This window comes from Symsagittifera roscoffensis, chromosome 9 (assembly GCF_963678635.1).
Source record: "Symsagittifera roscoffensis chromosome 9, txSymRosc1.1, whole genome shotgun sequence".
Taxonomy (NCBI): Eukaryota; Metazoa; Xenacoelomorpha; order Acoela; family Convolutidae; genus Symsagittifera; species Symsagittifera roscoffensis.
Genome location: NC_087070.1, coordinates 49,123,231 through 49,142,730, shown reverse-complemented (window position 1 = coordinate 49,142,730; position 19,500 = coordinate 49,123,231). Strand labels below are relative to the sequence as shown.

The window sequence follows — 19,500 nt, the reverse complement described above, 5'->3', positions numbered from 1 at the left end:
ACACAATAAATGAAATACAAATTTTAAATTCACTTGAAATAATTACACTTTGAAAATGTACAACACGACTACAAGGCAAGAGAAAGCAATGTGCATTATCATTCAACAAGCTGGAAAATTTACGCTCGATTATCATGAAAAAAGCTAAACTTAACTTTATTTATTTATATTTACAATAAAAATGATACCAGTTTTACTGTATGACTCAAGCGGCTTTATTTAGCGATATGGTGACGAATTTTAGTATACTGAAGGCTCTTTTTGAATGAAGTGACAAAGCAGGGTGACTTCAGCCCAAATTATCGCCTAATTGCTACTGAAGAACTGAACTGCCTCGTCCCACAGTTGAACGGGAAATCTTTTCATAAGTTCAAATTTGGATCCTGAAAAACAAATTAGTAGAGGAAAAGTTCAAATTGCATTGTTGACGTTGAAAATATATCAAAATCTTTGATAAAATTTTTCTTATTCCAAATCAGCTCTTTATGTTGCTGCTATTCATTTCTTATACAATTACGAATCATAATTAATTTTATCTCAGCGACATGATTTTGAGAGAAGATTATTTTAATAAGTGTCTACCATTCACTCAGCCTTCATATGATATTTAGTTTTTTTGCCATTGAAAATAAATATAACCCCTAATTTGTCTGATTTGCATATCAAAAGAATTGAGCTTAAGAGGTACAAAATTTCGCTTTTCTCATCAACATGTGAATAAATTTTCCGCTATTATGTAAATTTTCTCAAAACAGATCACTTTTTATTCAAATCGGTTAAACAGTTTTCCGAATGAAGCCCACGCATAAACTCATAAAATGATTAAAAATAAAAATGCAACAAATTCTCTTTCAAGTTTTGAGCCCTACGCCATCTAAAGCCCCCTCCCCCCACACGTCATACTTCACCTTCCTCACACTAAGTTTGCTAAACATTCCGAAACCGACCAAAGCTGCTATTCGGGACAGTAAATTTCGGATTAACCACAGAAAAATGTGGACTTCGAAATGTTTAGAGATAGATCGGAAAAATAATTGGTCAACAAAGAACACTAAATTTCTGAAAACCTTCGGAAATGTCATAAATCATCTCCAGCTTGCGGATTTCGATAATATAACAACGTTAGTAATAAAGTTTCCGATTTAAAAAAAATTATTTCATCTCAACTTACTTTTAATTTCTGAGCACGACTGTATTGAATTGTAGAAAAAATCAAACGAGTTGTGGCTCGCAACGATGTCTTCGGATAAACAGTCTATACTAACAACTTTTTAAATTGATCTTAATTCCAGAAGGGTGCATTTATGTCGACAACTTATGGTTAATCAATACATGCTCAACTATTTTGATACGTTGTTTACTATTCTAAATTCACCCCCTGTTAAAGGGATTTAGGGGAAGAGATTAAAAGAATAACCGAAGCAACAACTCCCTGGCGAATTGCTCAACATCTTTTCATGCTTCGTCCTCATATATAACTTTAATCATAAGAATCGATTTGATCACTTTCTTTAAAAAAAATTTTTGCTAGTCAGTATTCCACAAAAATTATATTTGGCAGAACAGTTTGATTTTTTAGATAATTTAATTTAATAGCAAAGTTAAAAAATTAGATATTTAATAGGAAAGTTTAAGTATCTAACGCAGATAATTGAATTTATAAAAAAAAGTAGCATTTCTGCAGATTTTTATTTGGATCTATAAAATTCATTCTACCACAAAGAGTTCTGATACACTAACTTAGAACGTTTGGCCAAAAACTCATTCAAATTGATCTGCTATTGCTTAGGAAAATACAAAGTGTAAAATTCGTTCCTGATAAAAGCAGTTTGAGTACCGTTTACAGCGAAGTGCATCATCTATTTTTCGCCATGAAATATTTCACGTGTTGAAATCACGATGAAATAATTTAATCTATCTTATCTTTAGCTGGAAACCTCAAGACGGTCTTCTTAAAATAAACAGCATATAAGAAAACAGCAAGCAGCAGGTTAAACGTTTATCATGTTTAGCGACATCAACATGTTCAAATTTTAAATACTAACCGGAAATGACCATCAAAGAATTCTCAACTGGTTGTCGTTTCCCCATCTGCGTTTTCTTTTTCTGAAACGAAAGCTTTCTTCACTAAAGCATAGAGAGCGGGCTGTCTTACCCAAATCATTATTATTTCATCTAAAACTGAAGTAAAGCAATTAAATGAGACTGCGGCTAGTGAAGTTATTCTGCTCTCTAAGCAGTGGTTTCCGTCCGTCGCATCAACATCTGCGCATCAACGCATCTTTCGTGATAAACATAGTCAACAGACAGTTCGACAAAAAAGTATACGAATGCAAGCAAACAGAAAAAAACTATATTTTACAAAACTTCCATATTTCGAATTTTGGAGAACAAATAGTAGATGACCTTAGAACTGTTTGAATTACAAGAGCAATTTATGACCGACACTTTTTTGGTAAAAAATGATTAATTTGAGAAAACTGGCTCAATAGGTAAATTTTTTTATTTCGCTAGAAAATCTAAAAACTAAATTACTGAACCTGGAAATTCATCACGTTTTTGTGACGTTTACACTTTCGCTGTTCAATAGTGGAGTTTGCCTTCTTTTTAACAAAATAAATGAACTGAATTTTAAAAAATCAAAAACCAAACCGCGAAAAATTAAAATTGAGCCTGAACAATTTTTAAGACTTCTCCTGAAAAAAATAGAAGCAACAATTATTACGACCTATAAGAATCTGAACTACGTTCATTGACTCTTAAAATCTTTACGCTGCTGATTCAAAGATATTTCTAAAAGTATTCGAAAAAAAAACATTTATCACAGTCTGAAGACAATCCCAATTCCATAGATTCTAATGCCGCAAATTTAACATTACAACGCATATCTACTACACGAAATGAGCCATTATAGCAAAACGTAAAATTAAAACCCGATTTTGAAAAAATTAACCAGTTCACGAACACTATTCTAAAATATCTGTTCCAATGTCTGGCGTGTGAACATCGTGATAATTTTACGATAACCTATAGCATTATTTATGCCCATTTATGCAGAAGTAAGGAATGCTTATTCAATTGTTTTCAAAACTGATTTAATGCGACTCAACTTAAATAACCGTCCATTCTTCTCCGACAACTTTTCTCTTCTGTATTCAAATTCGATCAACTCGGTCGATTAGTCTCTCAGTTTGACTTTATTAAGCTCCCTGCGTCAGAGTGTTTTCATTTGTATAAATTAGACAGATTTCAATTCAGCTTCAATCGAGGAGTGAGTAAATAGACTGGGGGGATAGAGAGAGGTGAGTTATTTCTGGTCAATTAGCCAGTTAGGAGGAGTTAAAAGTCCCCACAAAACACACCGTCAAATACAATCACTCACACACAAGTACACACTGAGTCCAATTGAAACACTTAACACCAAACACCAACACTAAACCATGTCCATCCAGACCAGCTGAATGATTGTTTCTTTAATTTACCAACACCAAACTAAGATAAATTACATCCCCGTCGGCGCCCGAGAAACATGCATTTTTATCAACAAAAAATGGAGACCCAACTTTTTATTGAGCAGATTTGATAGCTTTTTTCGTCATCTATGACTCCAAGCTGGACTTTTGTGAATAGTAAACGAGAAAAAACCCCGACTTAAGCAGTTCATTGCTGATTAGATTATCCTTTGTATTGGAGACATGCTGTGATTTATTACTGCTCTATGGCGGGTTAATATTTAATTAACAGCGGATTACGTAGTAGATTCACATTGAATGACAGTGGATTAGCAGTAGCCCAAAAAAGTTTTTCTTTCAGAATTCCGAATAACAAAAGAAGGCATAGATTTCATGAACAAAAAGTTTCTGAGACACGGACGCTATCAAAAATACTCTTTTCCACCAGCTCAGCTTTTGAGTTCAAAGCAGCGTTATAGATATAGGAGGTAAATTATAGGTAGATCATCTTGTATAGATTGTCTAGGCACATCAAACGTCAAATCGGCCGTCTGACATGTATATCAAATGCCTTTTTTAAAAAAATAGATTGAAAAAATACAACAAAATTTCTAAAAAAAGAGAAAAACAGCCGTTTGAAATTTCAAATTTCAAGATTCAAGAAGCACTTCCCTGGCATTAAAAAACTGAAAATATTTGAAATATTAAAAAAAAAATTTTAGACAATTTTAGGTTTTTTAAAATTTCATTTTTGAACACAAAGACGAACTTCATCAAGCGGTAACTTAGCCAAAAATACTTGAGCGGAAAACCTATAGGCCAAAAAATACACCAAAAATTTAAAAACTAATTAAAAGTATTGAAGTTTCTCTCCCCAACACACACGAACACAAAAACTTTTTTTCGCAAGAACAGCCACGCAAAATGAGGCCACTAAGCCGACATAGCATATGCCGATACTTACTGAGCCAAAAAAGCGGACGAAAAAAATATAGCCAACTGGCAGTTGGAAAAGAGTAATGAACGCACGGAAACTGAAAAAAAACTTGTTTTTTCATTAAAAACTTTTGAGTTTCGAAGAAAAAAACAGTTCCCCACCCTCTTATAAGTAAACAATAAGTGTTCATTCTGTTCTCATCGCTGAAGTAGTGGAAGGGCAGCCCAGTGCACAGTTGTTGGAGGAGGATGGGGGGACTGCCCGCTTGGATTATGAGCTTAAAAAAACACAAATTGCCTTTTTATTCTTCCTGATGTTGCGTCAATTCAGTCGTAAAATTACACGCAAAGGCGAAGCTTCGTCTCGCAAACACTAGCCAGAATACGACAAAGAGCAGATCTATAAAATTCAATCAAAAAATTAGAAATCGGCCTCAATTAGTAAAAATCCAATTACGTCTGAGATTCGAACCAGCGACCTAGAGATTAAGAGTCTTATGAACTAACCACTCAGCCACGGACGCTTAATAAAAAACCAAACACTAGGCACAAACAAAGCAGAGAACAGATGCTATGCAATTTCCAAAGCTACAGTGAAATTTCCAAATAAGTGAACATTTTTAATGATCACTTTTATTTGCGAGTTAGGTTAGAAAAGAAGAAGGGTCGTAATAATACACTAAGCTGATCGATAATGTAGAAACAGCTCTCAATTATGGGCATTAAAGTGATAATTATGAAACGTTTATGCAATAAGCACAAAAAATATGGAATATCGACCTGTAAGTAGTTGACCAATAGAGCAGGTGTGATCTCAGTTTGAAGTATGTTTCTATTGGCTCTGTTTCCATGACAGCAGGCGATGAGGGTGGGGAACAGAATGTCGATTCTGGTCTCATCGCTGAAGTAGTGGAAGGGCAGCCCAGTGCACAGTTGTTGGAGGAGGGTGGGGGGACTGCCCGCTTGGATTATGAGCTTAAAAAAACACAAATTGCCTTTTTATTCTTCCTGATGTCAAAATTATCAACTACATCGATCTTTGGTGCTTTAAAGATTGTTTTAATTCTAACCCCCCTGATTTGACAATAATTTGTACATAACCGGACATTGAATCAAAATTTCAAAACCTTTTACCTAGGCAGCCACCGAATCAAATGTATCTCTTTGTGTAAGTGTATGTACGAGTTGGAGTTGATGATAACACATGGGACACAGCAAAGAACCTATAGTCCAAAGATCTGATAACAACGAACCTAAAAGCCAAACCCTAACATTTATTCAACCTATTAAGAATTTCAAAGCAAAGGGTCAACCTTGATTTTTAAACAAAACATAAATAGGCACACGGAATCAAATTCCACGCTTCGAATCTTTACACTTTCCAGATGTTGATTTTTTGGATATTTGCAAATCTGCCCTAGTAACGCGGGTTTTTTTGGGACAATAGTTTTCATTGTTCTAAACGTCGGACGTTCTCACTATCGGATGTTCGCACTGTACCTGCTGGTGTTAGCACCCTGTGGTTTGATTGTGGTCGGGTTGCGTCAATTCAGGAGGAGTTTAATACCCTGCCAAGTGTCATCCCACTAACAGTGAAGATAAAGACTCAATTCATTCAGGCAGAAAGAAGGAAGGAGACGAAAGTTAGTTGTGAAAACAAAGAGACACTTTAGATCCGCCTGAACAAAAGACTCTTTGTCTCTGAATAACTTCTTGACTTAGCTGAACAAAGAACTCCAGATTGGGAAATTTCAATCGATCCATTCACGTTCTAAGGAAAGTCAAGCAGCACTCGGACCGTCTATTAATTGGAAAAATTTAATCAAAACAAATTTTAATTTGAGCAGCAACTTTCCAACCATGTCGCATTGGCAACAAACTCTTTGGTCGGAAAAATATCAGTAAATGTTTGTCTAAAATTGAGCAACGAACGCACCGAGCGGCAATTTTTAAAGTGAGTGTTTGGATACATAACAAAGACGATCTCGTTCACCTAGTTTTCAAGAGTAATCAACGTAGTGAAGACTCTCATGTCTTCGTGATTTTTTTCAGGAAAAGTCTTAAAATGCTCTACTAACTACAGATGTGCATTCATACATATATATCATAATTTGTTCTAGAAACTCAAAGAGCTTAAAGGGCATCTTTTTTTCTTTGAGTTTTTTTTTGTTTACTTGCGTTCATTACTCTTTTCCAACTGTCAGTTGGCTATGTTCAGTTCTTGTGAAAGCTGCCTCCAAGAAATCCTTTCTCCTGATCTTTTTGTAGAAAGTTTCTAATACACGGCAGTAGGAAAAACTTGGGTTATTTGTGGACTGTTTTTATCTATGTTGTTTCTAGCTGGGAGCTGATATTTGAGTACTGCTTCTGACTTTATTCAAGAGAAGAAATACTTGTTACTTGATCCTCGCCACGTCACTCTGCACTACTCAATTGCCGAAACTCCGCAATGTAAATCCTCTTCTTCATAACAAATAACGACCCCCCCCCCCACATAGGGGTGGGGTTTTTAACAAACCAAAACGACCCCATCAAAAAATGTATACCCTAAGTTTAATGCAAATAATTCAAATTTGCATGACCACAAGATAATTTATAAAATGCTTGATGCTTGTTTTGAATACTACCTGCAATTTTGAAAAACCCCGGTGATGAAAAGCACCTCTGAAACCTCTCTTGTCCAAAAACATGTTCAACCCCCATATTGAAGAGCGGAGCATACTTCAAATAAGATGAACCTAAAATGTAGGTCCATGTTCAATTCAAATGCATCAAGTTATTTTCGCTTTTTGTTTCGACTTAATAAGAAAGTGACTGAATACTTCTGCTCAGTGTTGCTTTCAGACAAACATTGACTGCTCAACTGGCTGTTTTTGACAATACTTTTATATCATTTTACAGAAATTACTGGGGTTCAAAATTACAAAAAAAAGCTTTACAACCTGTGATAGAAACCATTGAGGTTTGAAAATTGTAAAATTAGGATCAATAACGCGCTAAATCAAAATCTTTCTAGAGAAGGCGGAGCCAAGCCATTCTCTGACACTCTATTGTTTCATAATAGCACAATTGACAAATTCAAACATGGCAAGAAATCATCTGTTGAAACTGAAAAAACAGATTGCTTATAAAAACTTGCAATCAAATCAAATCATGAATTCCAACGATTCGATTTCGGAAAGTTGCTTCCAGTCATTACCTTCGTTTGACTAAGAGATGAATGAAGGTACCAATCAAAAATCTTCCTAAAATCATGTTATTGCTAATGTCTTTGTTTTTAAAACCAGGAAAATTACCTGGAAATCGATTGGCTGCACCATTCCGGAATATATCATGAAGGTATTTAATTTTAGTAAAAATGCTTTAAAATGATTTTGCAACCAAACATTTAGAGTCGCACGTCTCGCATCTGCGCAACGGGCCCTACCAAATTTATTAACACTTGTCACAAAGAAGCAGCTACATATGCTAATAAGACTGCTCGTACCAGGGCAAAGCCCTGAATGTTCCGACTGCCCATTAATTGGTCTCGAATAGTTTTTGTTTTATGAAATATTGAAAAACTACAAGTCGGAACAAAAAATTGCCGCTAAGCAGCAAAAGTCGCACTTAATAAAAATGATCACAAATTTTGCATTTAAGAATTTGAGATATAAACATAGCCAACGAACGCAATGAAAAAAGAAATGAACGCAAGGAAACTGAAAAAAAAAAACTGATATGTTTTTTTTTTCGAAAACCTTCAACTTCTGAATTTCGAAACAAAAAATACATGGCCTTAAAGCTCTTTGCATCTGTAGAACAATTTATGATAAAAACTTTTTTGTTCAAATTAACCCAATTTGGGAAAACTGGATCGATAGGTAACTTTCATTTCGCTGGGAAATCTGATAATTAATTTCCATTTTCGAAATAAGTCGATCACGTTTTTCGTGACCTTTACTTTTGCTGTTCGATAGTCAATTTTACCTTTTTAACATGGAAATGCACTGAATTTAAAAAGAAATTACAAGTCAAACCGTGAAACATCAAAACTGAGCGTAAACATATTTTATGACTTTTTCCTGAAAACAAAACAAAAAAAATCACCAAGTCCTATATATGAGTACTCACTAAGTTCATTACTCTTAATAAACTAAGGGCAATAACTTTAACTTTGCCTGTAATAAATTGGACAACGTAAAGCCAAATTATGTATAAACTATGCTATTTCAAAAAAAAAATGGGGAATCTATTGAGTTGGAAAATATCAACTGTTGTTTGAAGCAAATAGCTTTTTAGTCGGTTCAATTCAAGAATTAACACAGAGAGGAAGCTGAGCGTCGTGTTCTCGCTTCGCAAACACTAGCGAAAACACGTCAAAAAGCAGTTCTACAAAGTGCAATAAGCTCTACAGTTCTAAGCAGTTCTACAGTTCTCAAATTGGCAAAAATTCGGCTAGGTCTAGGATTCGATCTACGACCTACTGCAATCAAGAAATTTTGAATCTCACGCACTGACCACTCAGCGACGCACGATTAACCACCTACAAACACTTGCCACAAGCAAAGCACCTACATATGCTAATAAATTGCCAATAAATTGCAAACTTATTACTACTTGAATGACAAAGTACATATTATCAAAAAGCTGTAAAGGTGCCACCAGAAGTGGCACAAACAATTGCGGCTTCGGTTGAAAAAAAGAACACTCGTACTATTACACTATGTTCGCTAAAGACGCTTGTGTAAACAAAAGTCAATTCTGTGGAAAATGAGCCGACTAAAAGTAAGCTCAAATAAAATTTTTCCAAGAAAAAGTATCAAAGACAAGTTAGAAAGATCACTGCATTAGTAAGGGTATGCTGTACCCAGAAGTTTCATAAACCAGCAACCAGAAGATTAATAAACTCTGGACACTTGGGTATGAGTGAATAACCCGACGACGCCGACTGTTCTTCAGAGTTCTGTTCAACTCATCAGTGTGACAATTTTTACTTGGAAAAAGATACCAGTGTTTTCGCGCGCGAACTTCATTGGCTCATTGAAAGAAGCTATTCATCAATTTTCGGCACCAGCATCCGTGTCACCGTGAGTTACAGGAATCGCAATTGAAAAGATCTGTATTACACAACCCATGAATATTATAAGAAACTTTTAGAGACGCAGGACAAGAGACAAATTAGGGACCATTGGTGAGTAATTTCATTTTTAGAGACCAAGTAAACACAACCCGGCGACAGACCTGGTTGTCACTATTTGCCAGAGTGAAGTATCCAATGGTGAGAATCACTTCGTGCACCAATTTGGCACACAGTCCCCACCCCCCGACTTCCACATTGTAGTCTCCCCCAACACCTCTGCCATTAACTTTTCTGGTGTTGTTGTTGTTGTTTGGGTCTGTTGCTGTAGATGCGCAGCTGTTGAACAGATTACTGGCAATGTGTCTCAACTGCAGCGACAGACTCTCTTCGCTTAGCACTTCCTAAACAGACAGACATCAACTGCTACTTTTCATTTCATAAACAAGATTGTGAGCATTTATTCAAAGAACCAAGTAACAACATAACAGCTAATCAGCGCTCGTATCAGAATCAGAATAGCTTTTATTATCCTTGTCAAAACCTACATTGATTTTTTTGGATTATTTATGGTGGAGTTCATGAATTAGTTTCAGCGAAAATATTGAACCACCAATCGAAAGTAAGCTCAGGTTAAAATCAGATAAACATACAACCTACCGAGGATAGTCGGTTGCTGCGAATGTAGCCCAGAATGTTTCGACAGAACTCTTAAAAACCACAAAAAAAACTGAACTTCAAAAAAACAGAAATAAAACGGCAAAAACCTAATTTGAGCGTAAACAACTCTTAAAACTTTTCCTAAAAAAACAATAAAGCCACACGACCTAGCTAAATTTTTTCGCTTCGTTTATTAACACTGAGCAAGATTAGCCACTTGCTGGACAAGTAGCACAGAATTTTCCGAACACCGATAGCAGAGCAAAAAGTTTTCGTTGTAAATTTGGTGCCGTTAGGGTGAAATTAAGCATAAAAACATTTGGCAATAATTACCTAAATAAGGCAACAATAAAAAGGAAAGCATGCCAAACAGACCGACGCAAGTAGCAAAAAGTATAAAGGTCGAATGTTTGAAGGACGAATTTTAGAAGCTTAGTTTCTCCCTATAAATAGACAAGTTTTTCCAAAAATAACATAACTTTTAATATGACGAATGATTTGGATAAACTATCGAAGAAATTTAACAGATTTTTAATACTACTCTAATTAGTTTAAGGCACATAAGACGTTCATTGACCAATCCAAACCCATCCAATTTTTTTCCATAAAAGGCATCTCAATTTCACCTTAATTGAAATTTGATTTTTTAAAGTACTAGTCAAACTTCATTTGCTAATGTACATTTCTCATCAAGAATGGTTTTTGATGCAACCTAAAATTCAACAATAATCAAAGGCTAAAACGCTCCGCTAATTTTTGATTACGGTCATAATTTAGAGTGCATAAGCAAGTTGTTTTCTTTTCACGCTTGGTCTCTGTAGCAAAAACTAATCTGAAAATTGGGAACACGACGGAGGAAATCCAACGACGTGAGTCGGACAGAAACTGATAATTATTATGGAAAAGCAGATGAGCCGAAATCTAAAAATGTTCAATTTGCTAATTGATACTCTTTTTCTGCATTTTTGGAACAAAAATTCAGTTAACGTTTTCATGGCATCTCATCTAATTGCCAAAAAAAACTGGAAAGCAATCAGCAATATGCCCAGGAGTTGGGGTCTATTTTTAACGAAACTTGGGAAGGCGAACTTGAAGACTGTGAAAAGCGCTTTGAGCGCCAATACAGACTAACTTTGAAGCCTTATTCTATTGTTATTATTCATAGATACAATAAGCCTTGAAACAACTACGTTCAATTTTCAAAACTAAATACTTGGCTTGAAGAAATCATATTCAGAAAGTAAAAAATTATTGAAGCACATCAAAATTAAGTTATTCTTGCGTTCGAGCTTTAATTCAATTCAGTAATATGTAGAATTCTGAACTTTCTGCTTCAGGCATAAAACTCGCTTAAAAAGATTGATCGCAGACCAGAAATATCTCGAGGTCCAGTTTGGAATCATCTTCCAAGAGAAGAGCCAAGTGACTCCGGATTAACGGGGCTTCAACAGACCACTTAGCAGAACTTGTCCACGAAAATCATTTTACAGATTAAAAACGACTTTCTATGAAGATAAAAAAGTATTTCATTTTGACAGCTCAACATAAAAATTGTCAAAAAGCCAAAAATATATATAGTTTTTTACATTAATATTTTTCAACAATAACTTTTTGATATTTTTAATGTGTTTTGACGTTTATTTTAAAAAAAAATCATATTTTCATATTCTGAAAAACGAAGTTTTTTTCAAGAATTGCTCATTAAAATTGATTTTATAGTAAAAAATAACTAGTTAAATTCGTAGCAAGCTACTTGGGGGTAATATTTTAATAGATCGATCTGCTCAGTGGCCCATCTTTAAGTAAGGAAGAACAGCGACCTACACGTTGCCTTAGGCACTTGGGGTGACTTTTAGAGGAACAACTAACTGCTAATCCTCTCCTTAATTTTTTAACACTTTATTAATAAGTTATTCCAGTTTTGATAAATCCCTATGGCTATTTTTCCTTTTATCTGCTCAAGTAGAATTTTTTTTAGCAGTTACATGTATGTATAGAGTGCAGCAAAAAATCAGAACAGACAAAATTAATTAAGTTTTTTTTTTGCAAATTGAGGCTAGTTTTACGACATTATTTTCCTATGTCGCCTGAAAATTTAAATTTGCATGCATGTTTCCTCAAGATTTGTAAGAATTTCTATTTTTACTTAAGTTTAACTGTTCGAACTTTAAACTCATATGGTGAGAACTTGTTGGAGATTTAATGCCAACATTGGCGCGCCTTGCGCTCTTTTCTACTGAGGAAAATTTTCTTTAGGTCAGATTAAACCCAATGCTCACTCATTGTTTGTGGACAGGTTAGGAGTTTTCTTAGGAAACAAACAACAATATCATAATCTGGCGGATGAAAAGAGAAACAATATCAGATGACAGGCAAAGTATTGAACAAAGGCTAACTGCGGTTACATGATAGGACTGAGGGAAGGAAACGAGATAGTTTAATACAGGTCACAAACTAAACTTCCAGGCTCAATTTAACGAGGACGGAGTGATAATGTTGCTTAATGACTAAATTACTAAAATTGTATTGTGAGTTTGACCGTGATAGAACATTACACCAAAATTCCAAATTTTTCTCCAATTTTTCAGCTATAATTGACAGCTTTCAGTTTGCTTTGAATGGCTCTTAATTTAATCTACAACTTCAGAGTTTCTACAACTTCGAGATTATAATTATAAAAAAAGATAAAAAAATATTTGGAAACTTAACTAATATGACCGTAAATTAAAAATTGGATAGTTAAAAATTTCATCTCTCAAATTACCAGTTTAACATCTCAGGGAATTAAAGGCCTTCAAATAAGCCACTGAATAATTTTCAACTGTTTAGGTTTATGTACCAAACATCATCATGTATTCGAAAGTTGCGAATTTCCATTTCTCAGATAATCAGGGACGTCCAACTTAAAGCAGTGTTTGAAATTATAAGCTTCAACTCAATTGATGGTATTTGTTGCTTTATAACTTGTGATTTTTTTCGATGACCACTTCATTTTTCACTGCACATAACACATACATTCGCAGAGTAACGTAACTGTCCAAGACAGTGTTGCCTAAAATAGGGAATGCTTGAACAAATCGATAAAAAGTATCTGAGATCAAAAAATCGATGAAGCGAGAAAAATAGAGAACTGAAAGTAAGGCCAGGCCATATCTGGCTTGCAATGTACCACTAAGCAGAAAACAATAATGCAGAAAAATATGAGAAAACGTTAATAAAACAAATTGATCCATTTTGCTGAAAAGACTATTTCAAATTCTAAAAAAAAACTGCAAAAGAAAAGAAATTAGATTTCTTACTGCAGAGTTAAGACAAACCTCAAGTCACAAATATTCCAAAATAAGGAAGACTGCATTTTTCTGAAGTTGACGAGTAAAATTGAAGTTAACAGCAAAACCAGTTGATTCTCTAGATTGCAATATCTCCTTAGCTTTGTAGTTTGTACCATTTGTTTTCGGTTTTCAATTGGTTCTGTTTAATGAAATGTCACTGTATTCTGGGGTTGCAAGATAGACTAGAGAGATATAGGAAAAGGGAGGGGGTGGTTATCTCACAAGACTGATACGGAAGGGGTCGCGGAGACAGAGAGAACAGATTAAAAATAAGCGAAGGGATCGAATGGAAAGAAGAACGGAACTCTACACATCTTAAAATCATCTATTCGACCATTCAGAGCTACTAGCTGCTATCTACTGACTGATCTAGCGTAGTCGAGGTTGCGGGGAGGGGCGAGGGGTTTCTTGTCTTCCTGAGCCAGTAGACTGAAATCTCTAGAGGCAGTTAGCAGCAGAACATAGCGGCACAGATTAAAATTGGTAAATTCATGATAGCTAACATAACACTACGCTGCAATTTTTTGCGCAATAACTCATACGTGGAAGAAGGATACAAAGAATTCATTTTCAGAAGGCGGTCAACAATCAATATTTCATGCTCGGGTAGACTTGTATCAAAATCACGGATGCAAACAAAACAACAAGCTGGTCTATACCTCCTTCTCACTGTCTGAGTTCTCGTAACAGGTACCAATCAAATTGATCAAGCTGAAGAGAAAACTTCAAATTATACACTAAAACCCAGTTTTTTTGCAACTTCGATCGATCATACACAAGCTTTAATAGCCTTCTCAGTCAAAGTTCAATTTACAATCAAGTTTAAAATTTGGCTGTAAATGGTCATTTTCGATCAAAACTGACCTTTTGGTACCTTACCATCTCGATGAAGAAAGAATTCTGGATACATATCATCACTTTTTAGGTCGACCAACAAGAGTCAAAGATCTGCTTGAGAATTAAGCGTTGCCACCCATCAATCTCTCCAAAAAGTAGAGATACAAGCTTTTTGCTCGAGTTTTGGGTCAATGACTAACACCAGCTAATTGCTCCTACCTTGTCTTTAGGTGTGTTCAGTTTTGTTGCTTTCCACTCGAAATCAGGTATCAAAAAACTCATCTGCACCCTGCACGGGTCGGATGATATATTATATTGAAGCACTATCAGTTGTGATTCGGAAGACATGAAAAAAAAAACAGGTTTAAAATGTTCGAGTTGTAGTCTCATTTCGAGCGAGTACAGCGAGCGATTAGGTCTTAACAAAACTTTTCATTTAATTATTTTAAAAAATTTTGTTTACTCCACGAACTAGTTTTGGAATTTTATTGAGATTTTCCTAGGTAACAAAAAATTTCCAGAAAATCAAAAAAGATTCGGCAAAAAATTCGAAATTGTATACATTTTTCTGAATTTTTTTTGCCATTTTTTGTTGTTCATTTTTTGAAGACAACTGTAGTCAATTTCGTCAACGTTAGAGGCGTTGATATAGCTCTCTCATCACACCACGCTCAAAAAACGACACGAATTAAAAATATATATATATATATATATCCTTTTTAGTAGTTTTTTTATGAATGAGATTGGAACACACCGGCTGTCTTTGTTCACCTTCTCAATTCAAATTTATCGTGCTGCCAGACAAAAACTTTTGTGTAAGAACACCTTTAGCCTATTCAGAGCAATATTGCTTTAATCAAGCAGGAAAAAAAATAATGAAAATTGAAGAACAACTGACGGAAATAAAACAAAGATATAGAGCATTTCTGAAAATCTTTACTTCAATTTTATACAAGTTAAATTTAGTCAAATTTTTTTGAGCAGCAAAATATTTCGAGTGGTCAAGATTTTAAGTTTTTCATGCGTCCAATTTTGTTTTTAAATGCAAACGACGGCTGAAATTGTCATTGCAGTGTTATCAATTTTTTGTTGCGTCACAACCTGAAAAATGAAGAGAAAACTGTCGTTTGTACATCTTCCTATTTTTTCTTCATCGAGAATTGCATCATTTAACTTCATTTTAATCAACAACATCACACTTGAGGCGAATCAAGTGATGGAGGAGAGCGGTTCAGCTAATAGGTGTGTTGATGAAAGTTGTAATTGAAAGTTACTCAGAGAGAATCTAATCTGTCAAACAGCTCTCAAAAATAATACGAAGACTAATAAGCTCCTACCTCAAACACATTTACACAATTATTTCCGATTTACACACTAAAATGTTGGAAGAACAGGTACTCAAAAACAAAAGAGCCCGTTCCGCTCAGTGGGAAACAACAAGATTAAAAACAACAACAAAACATGCTTAAAAATAAACAAGGGCAGGAAAACAAGGCCTTGCTTTATGTATGAACACTTGAGAACAAAGACTCGGGCAAAGGTATAAAAGGGAATGTTGCTTATCCACTCAAAGCAATCAGATCAAAAATCAGAAGAAAAAAAAGAGAAAATCAATTCACCGATTAATGTTCTACATGTTCAATGCAATTGCTTTTAGTTCAACCCAATTTTGATTTACAAATAAAATCTTTCAAAGAAGCCATATATGTAAATAATTTGTTACTTGATTTTGCAGATGGAGGATTTAAATGTTTGAAAATTCCATGCGATTATATCACGGATAAAAAAGATCCTACGAAAAATCTACGTTCTTTTTAAAATGTATTTTGAGAAAAGATAAATGAAAAATTGTATTTGAGTATATCTCAACTATGAAATATAATTACTTTAAACAATATCAATCGCTAGTGTGAATTTCTTGGTTATAGACAGGTAAAATTAGTCCTCATTCAAAAGCTATTGTGATTTATTTGAGTGAGGCGATAGCAATTTGCGAATTAACTCGTCAGCTTTTGTCATAATTTGATCGTTGTCCAATATAGCTAGCGACTCTTAACAATGGCTTTGACGCAACTAAAAATATGATTGACAGAAATTGTTTCCCATAGTGAGAATTTTGAGGAAAAGCATCACAAGAAACAGTATGAATGAAGATATGAACTATTATGAGAACTATTCACAAGACAGGAAGAAACTTTTCCTATCAATTCACTTAATGTATCAACAATATGTTAAATGTTCCTGTTGAAAATCCACGAAAAATTGGGGGCGTTCAACAGAGCCGAAACCGAAAAAATGTTCAACAGTGCCGAAAATTGATGATTTTTTTTTCGGCTCTGTTGTACTTCGGCATTGTTGAACGCCCCTCTGGGTAGTAAAACGGTGCCTAAGTACAACAGTGCCGAAATACAAGAGAGCCGCAGAACAACAGTGCCGAAGTACAACAGAGCCGAAGTACAACAGTGCCGAAGTACAACAGTGTCGAAATCTTGTGAACTATTGGCACCCTTTGCAAAAGGGGGCAATTAGATACAGGTACAAAATTCGTATAAGCTTACAACTATTTTCAGGGGCAACTATTTTTAAGTACAGGGGCCAATTCATCACAAGGTACCATAGGGAAGGAAATCATTGATCCTATAAACCTTTTCAAAAACAATCCAACACGCAGCCTGCTGATTTTCCCAGGAAACTAAAATGACACTTCTTGAAAAAATAAAACCAAAATTTCCTCGAAATGCTCAAATTATTTTCTGTTCAGATCAAGTGCGGTCAAAACATTACACACAATGGCTGTAATTTTAATGGAAAGATGGTTTATCACACAAACATAGCCAACAAACAAAGCCAAAATGCAAATTAACGAAAAATACTGTATGTTTTTCAAAAAATCTGAACTTACGAATTTCGAGAAAAAAAATAGATTGATTGAAACTGTTCGGATTACTAGAAAAACTTATCAAAGACAATTTTGTGATGAAAGCTACCCAGTTTGAGAGAACTAGATCAGAAGCTTAATATTTCCTTATGGCTGCGAAATTTGATAAATGAAATTCTTTTTCGAAATTAGAAGTCGATCACGCTTTTCGTGAACTATAAATTTTCACTGTTCGATAGTGAAGTTGCATAGCTTTTAAAAAAGAAAAAGGAATGAAATTAAAACACAGAGGCAAAGCGGAACTTCGCTTCACTTGCAATACAATGAACATAAAAACATAACTAGAAAAAAAATACGTTGACAAAATACGTCTACCAAAATTCAAATTTTCTAAAGTTTTGATAGAAGTTCATTTCGGGCAAAGATGCGGAAAATTTGATTTTTAAATAAGCAACAGAACAAAACTTACCAAAAGGAAACAAACTAGCGAGAACACTACAAAAAAGCAGCTTTAAAAAGTGAAATAAAAAACATAGAAATAAGTCTCGAATTAGTAAAATTCTGCTACGCATTGGCTTTGAACCTGCGACTTGAAGGATTGGAGCCTAACGCAGCCACAAACGCTTAGGAAGTGACAAACACTAGTCACAAATTAAGCAGCTTTCCATGCTAAACAAGGCCAAGTAAAGCAGCAAAAGTCGCACCAAAGACAAATAGACACAATTTAGCAAGCAATAATTTGCAAAATAACAAACTGAAGGCATCCACACTAACTTTGCATGTAACAAACGGGAAAGCATAAAACCACTATATGTACACAGAGGCGAAGCTTAGCTTCGCATCAATTGCGATACAAATATGAATGTTATGATAATCAACCAAAAAATCAGAAAATCGTTTTTGTCAATAAAAATTGCAAAAAACCCCCAAAATATCCAGAACAAAATTGCCTGCACCAATAGAAACTCTACAAAGAGCTGAGGGAACGCTATATAAAAACCAATTTTTCAAAAACAGTTCTTTCTGCGGAACTAAGAAGACAAAAATAAGCAGTCAGACAATAAAAAAAATTAGCCAAAATTTTGTCTTTTGCAAGAAAAACGGGTCTGCACTGGAATCGAACTCTCGGGCCTTGTTGTCTCAAGCATGGGGTTACAGCAACTTGGAATAAAGCAGAATCATCGAGCAACGGGATCTAAGCCGACTAAAATCAACAGGACGATAATCCGAAAAAGCACAAAAACACTTAGTTTGCAAAAAGGGGAATGCTATACAGAAGCAGTTGTTTGACCTCTACAACAGATGCGCCGGAGCGTTGCTTGGAATTAAATTAATAGTTACCAAGCGGTAACAAAGCCAAAAAAATCTGAGACTTAGTCACAAATGAAGCAGCTTTTCATGCTAAACAAGGCCAAGCAAAGCAGCAAAGGTCGCACCAAAGACAAATAGACACAATTTAGCAAGCAATATTTTGCAATATAACAAGGTGAAGGCAGCCACACTAACTTTGCAGGTAATAAACTGGAAAGCATACAACCAAATTATGAACCCAGAGGCGAAACTTAGCTTCGCATCACTTGTGATACAAATATGAATGTTATGATAATCAAACAAAAAAAATCAGAAAATCGTTTTTGTCACAAAAAATTGCAAAAAAATCCCAAAATATCCAGAACAAAATTGCCTGCACCATTAGAAACTCTAAAAAAACTATGGGAATGCTATGGGAATGCTTCAAAAACAGTTTTTTCTGCGGAACTAAGAAGACAAATTAAACAGACAGACAATAAAATAAATTAGCCAAAAATTTGTCAAGAAAAACGGGTCTTCACTGCAATCGAACTCTCGGGCTTTATTGTCTCAAGCATGGGTTTACAACAACTTGGAATAGAGCAGAATCATCGAGCTACGGAATCTAAGCCGACTAAAATCAACAGACAGACGATAATCCGAAAAAGCACAAAAACTCTTAGTTTGCAAAAAGGGGCCGGCCGGATTCGAACCGCAAATCTCTGCCATCTCAAGCATTTGTTTTACCTCTACAACAGATGCGCCGGATCATTGCATGGAATTAAATTAATAGTTACCAAGCGGTAACAAAGCCGAAAAAAATCTGAGACTTAAACACAGGCGAAGCGGAGCTTCGCACCACTTGCGATACAACAAACATAAAAAAAAACCGACGAAAAAAAAAAGAAAATAAAAAAAACTAGGTGATATAAACTATCACATGTCTCGATAGAAGTGCATTGCAGGCAACCATGCCAGACACCTGCATTTTAAAACAGAAACAACAGAACAAAATTTACGAAAAGAAACAAAGCCGACAATCTTTGAGCAGCCAAC

General features: G+C 34.9%; 1 protein-coding gene across 1 annotated transcript in view; it reads right to left on the bottom strand.

Moving 5' to 3' along the window:
* The window catches only part of LOC134854916 (S phase cyclin A-associated protein in the endoplasmic reticulum-like), an 88,649-nt gene continuing 69,149 nt past the window's right edge, over nt 1-19,500 (bottom strand). The window contains exons 24-27 of the mRNA XM_063871317.1: nt 9,612-9,851; nt 5,169-5,363; nt 2,046-2,106; nt 1-383 (exon numbers count right to left, since the gene is read on the bottom strand). Of these exons, the coding sequence (XP_063727387.1) occupies nt 307-383; nt 2,046-2,106; nt 5,169-5,363; nt 9,612-9,851 (573 nt within the window). The 3' untranslated portion in view covers nt 1-306. The remainder of the gene's footprint in view (nt 384-2,045; nt 2,107-5,168; nt 5,364-9,611; nt 9,852-19,500) is intronic.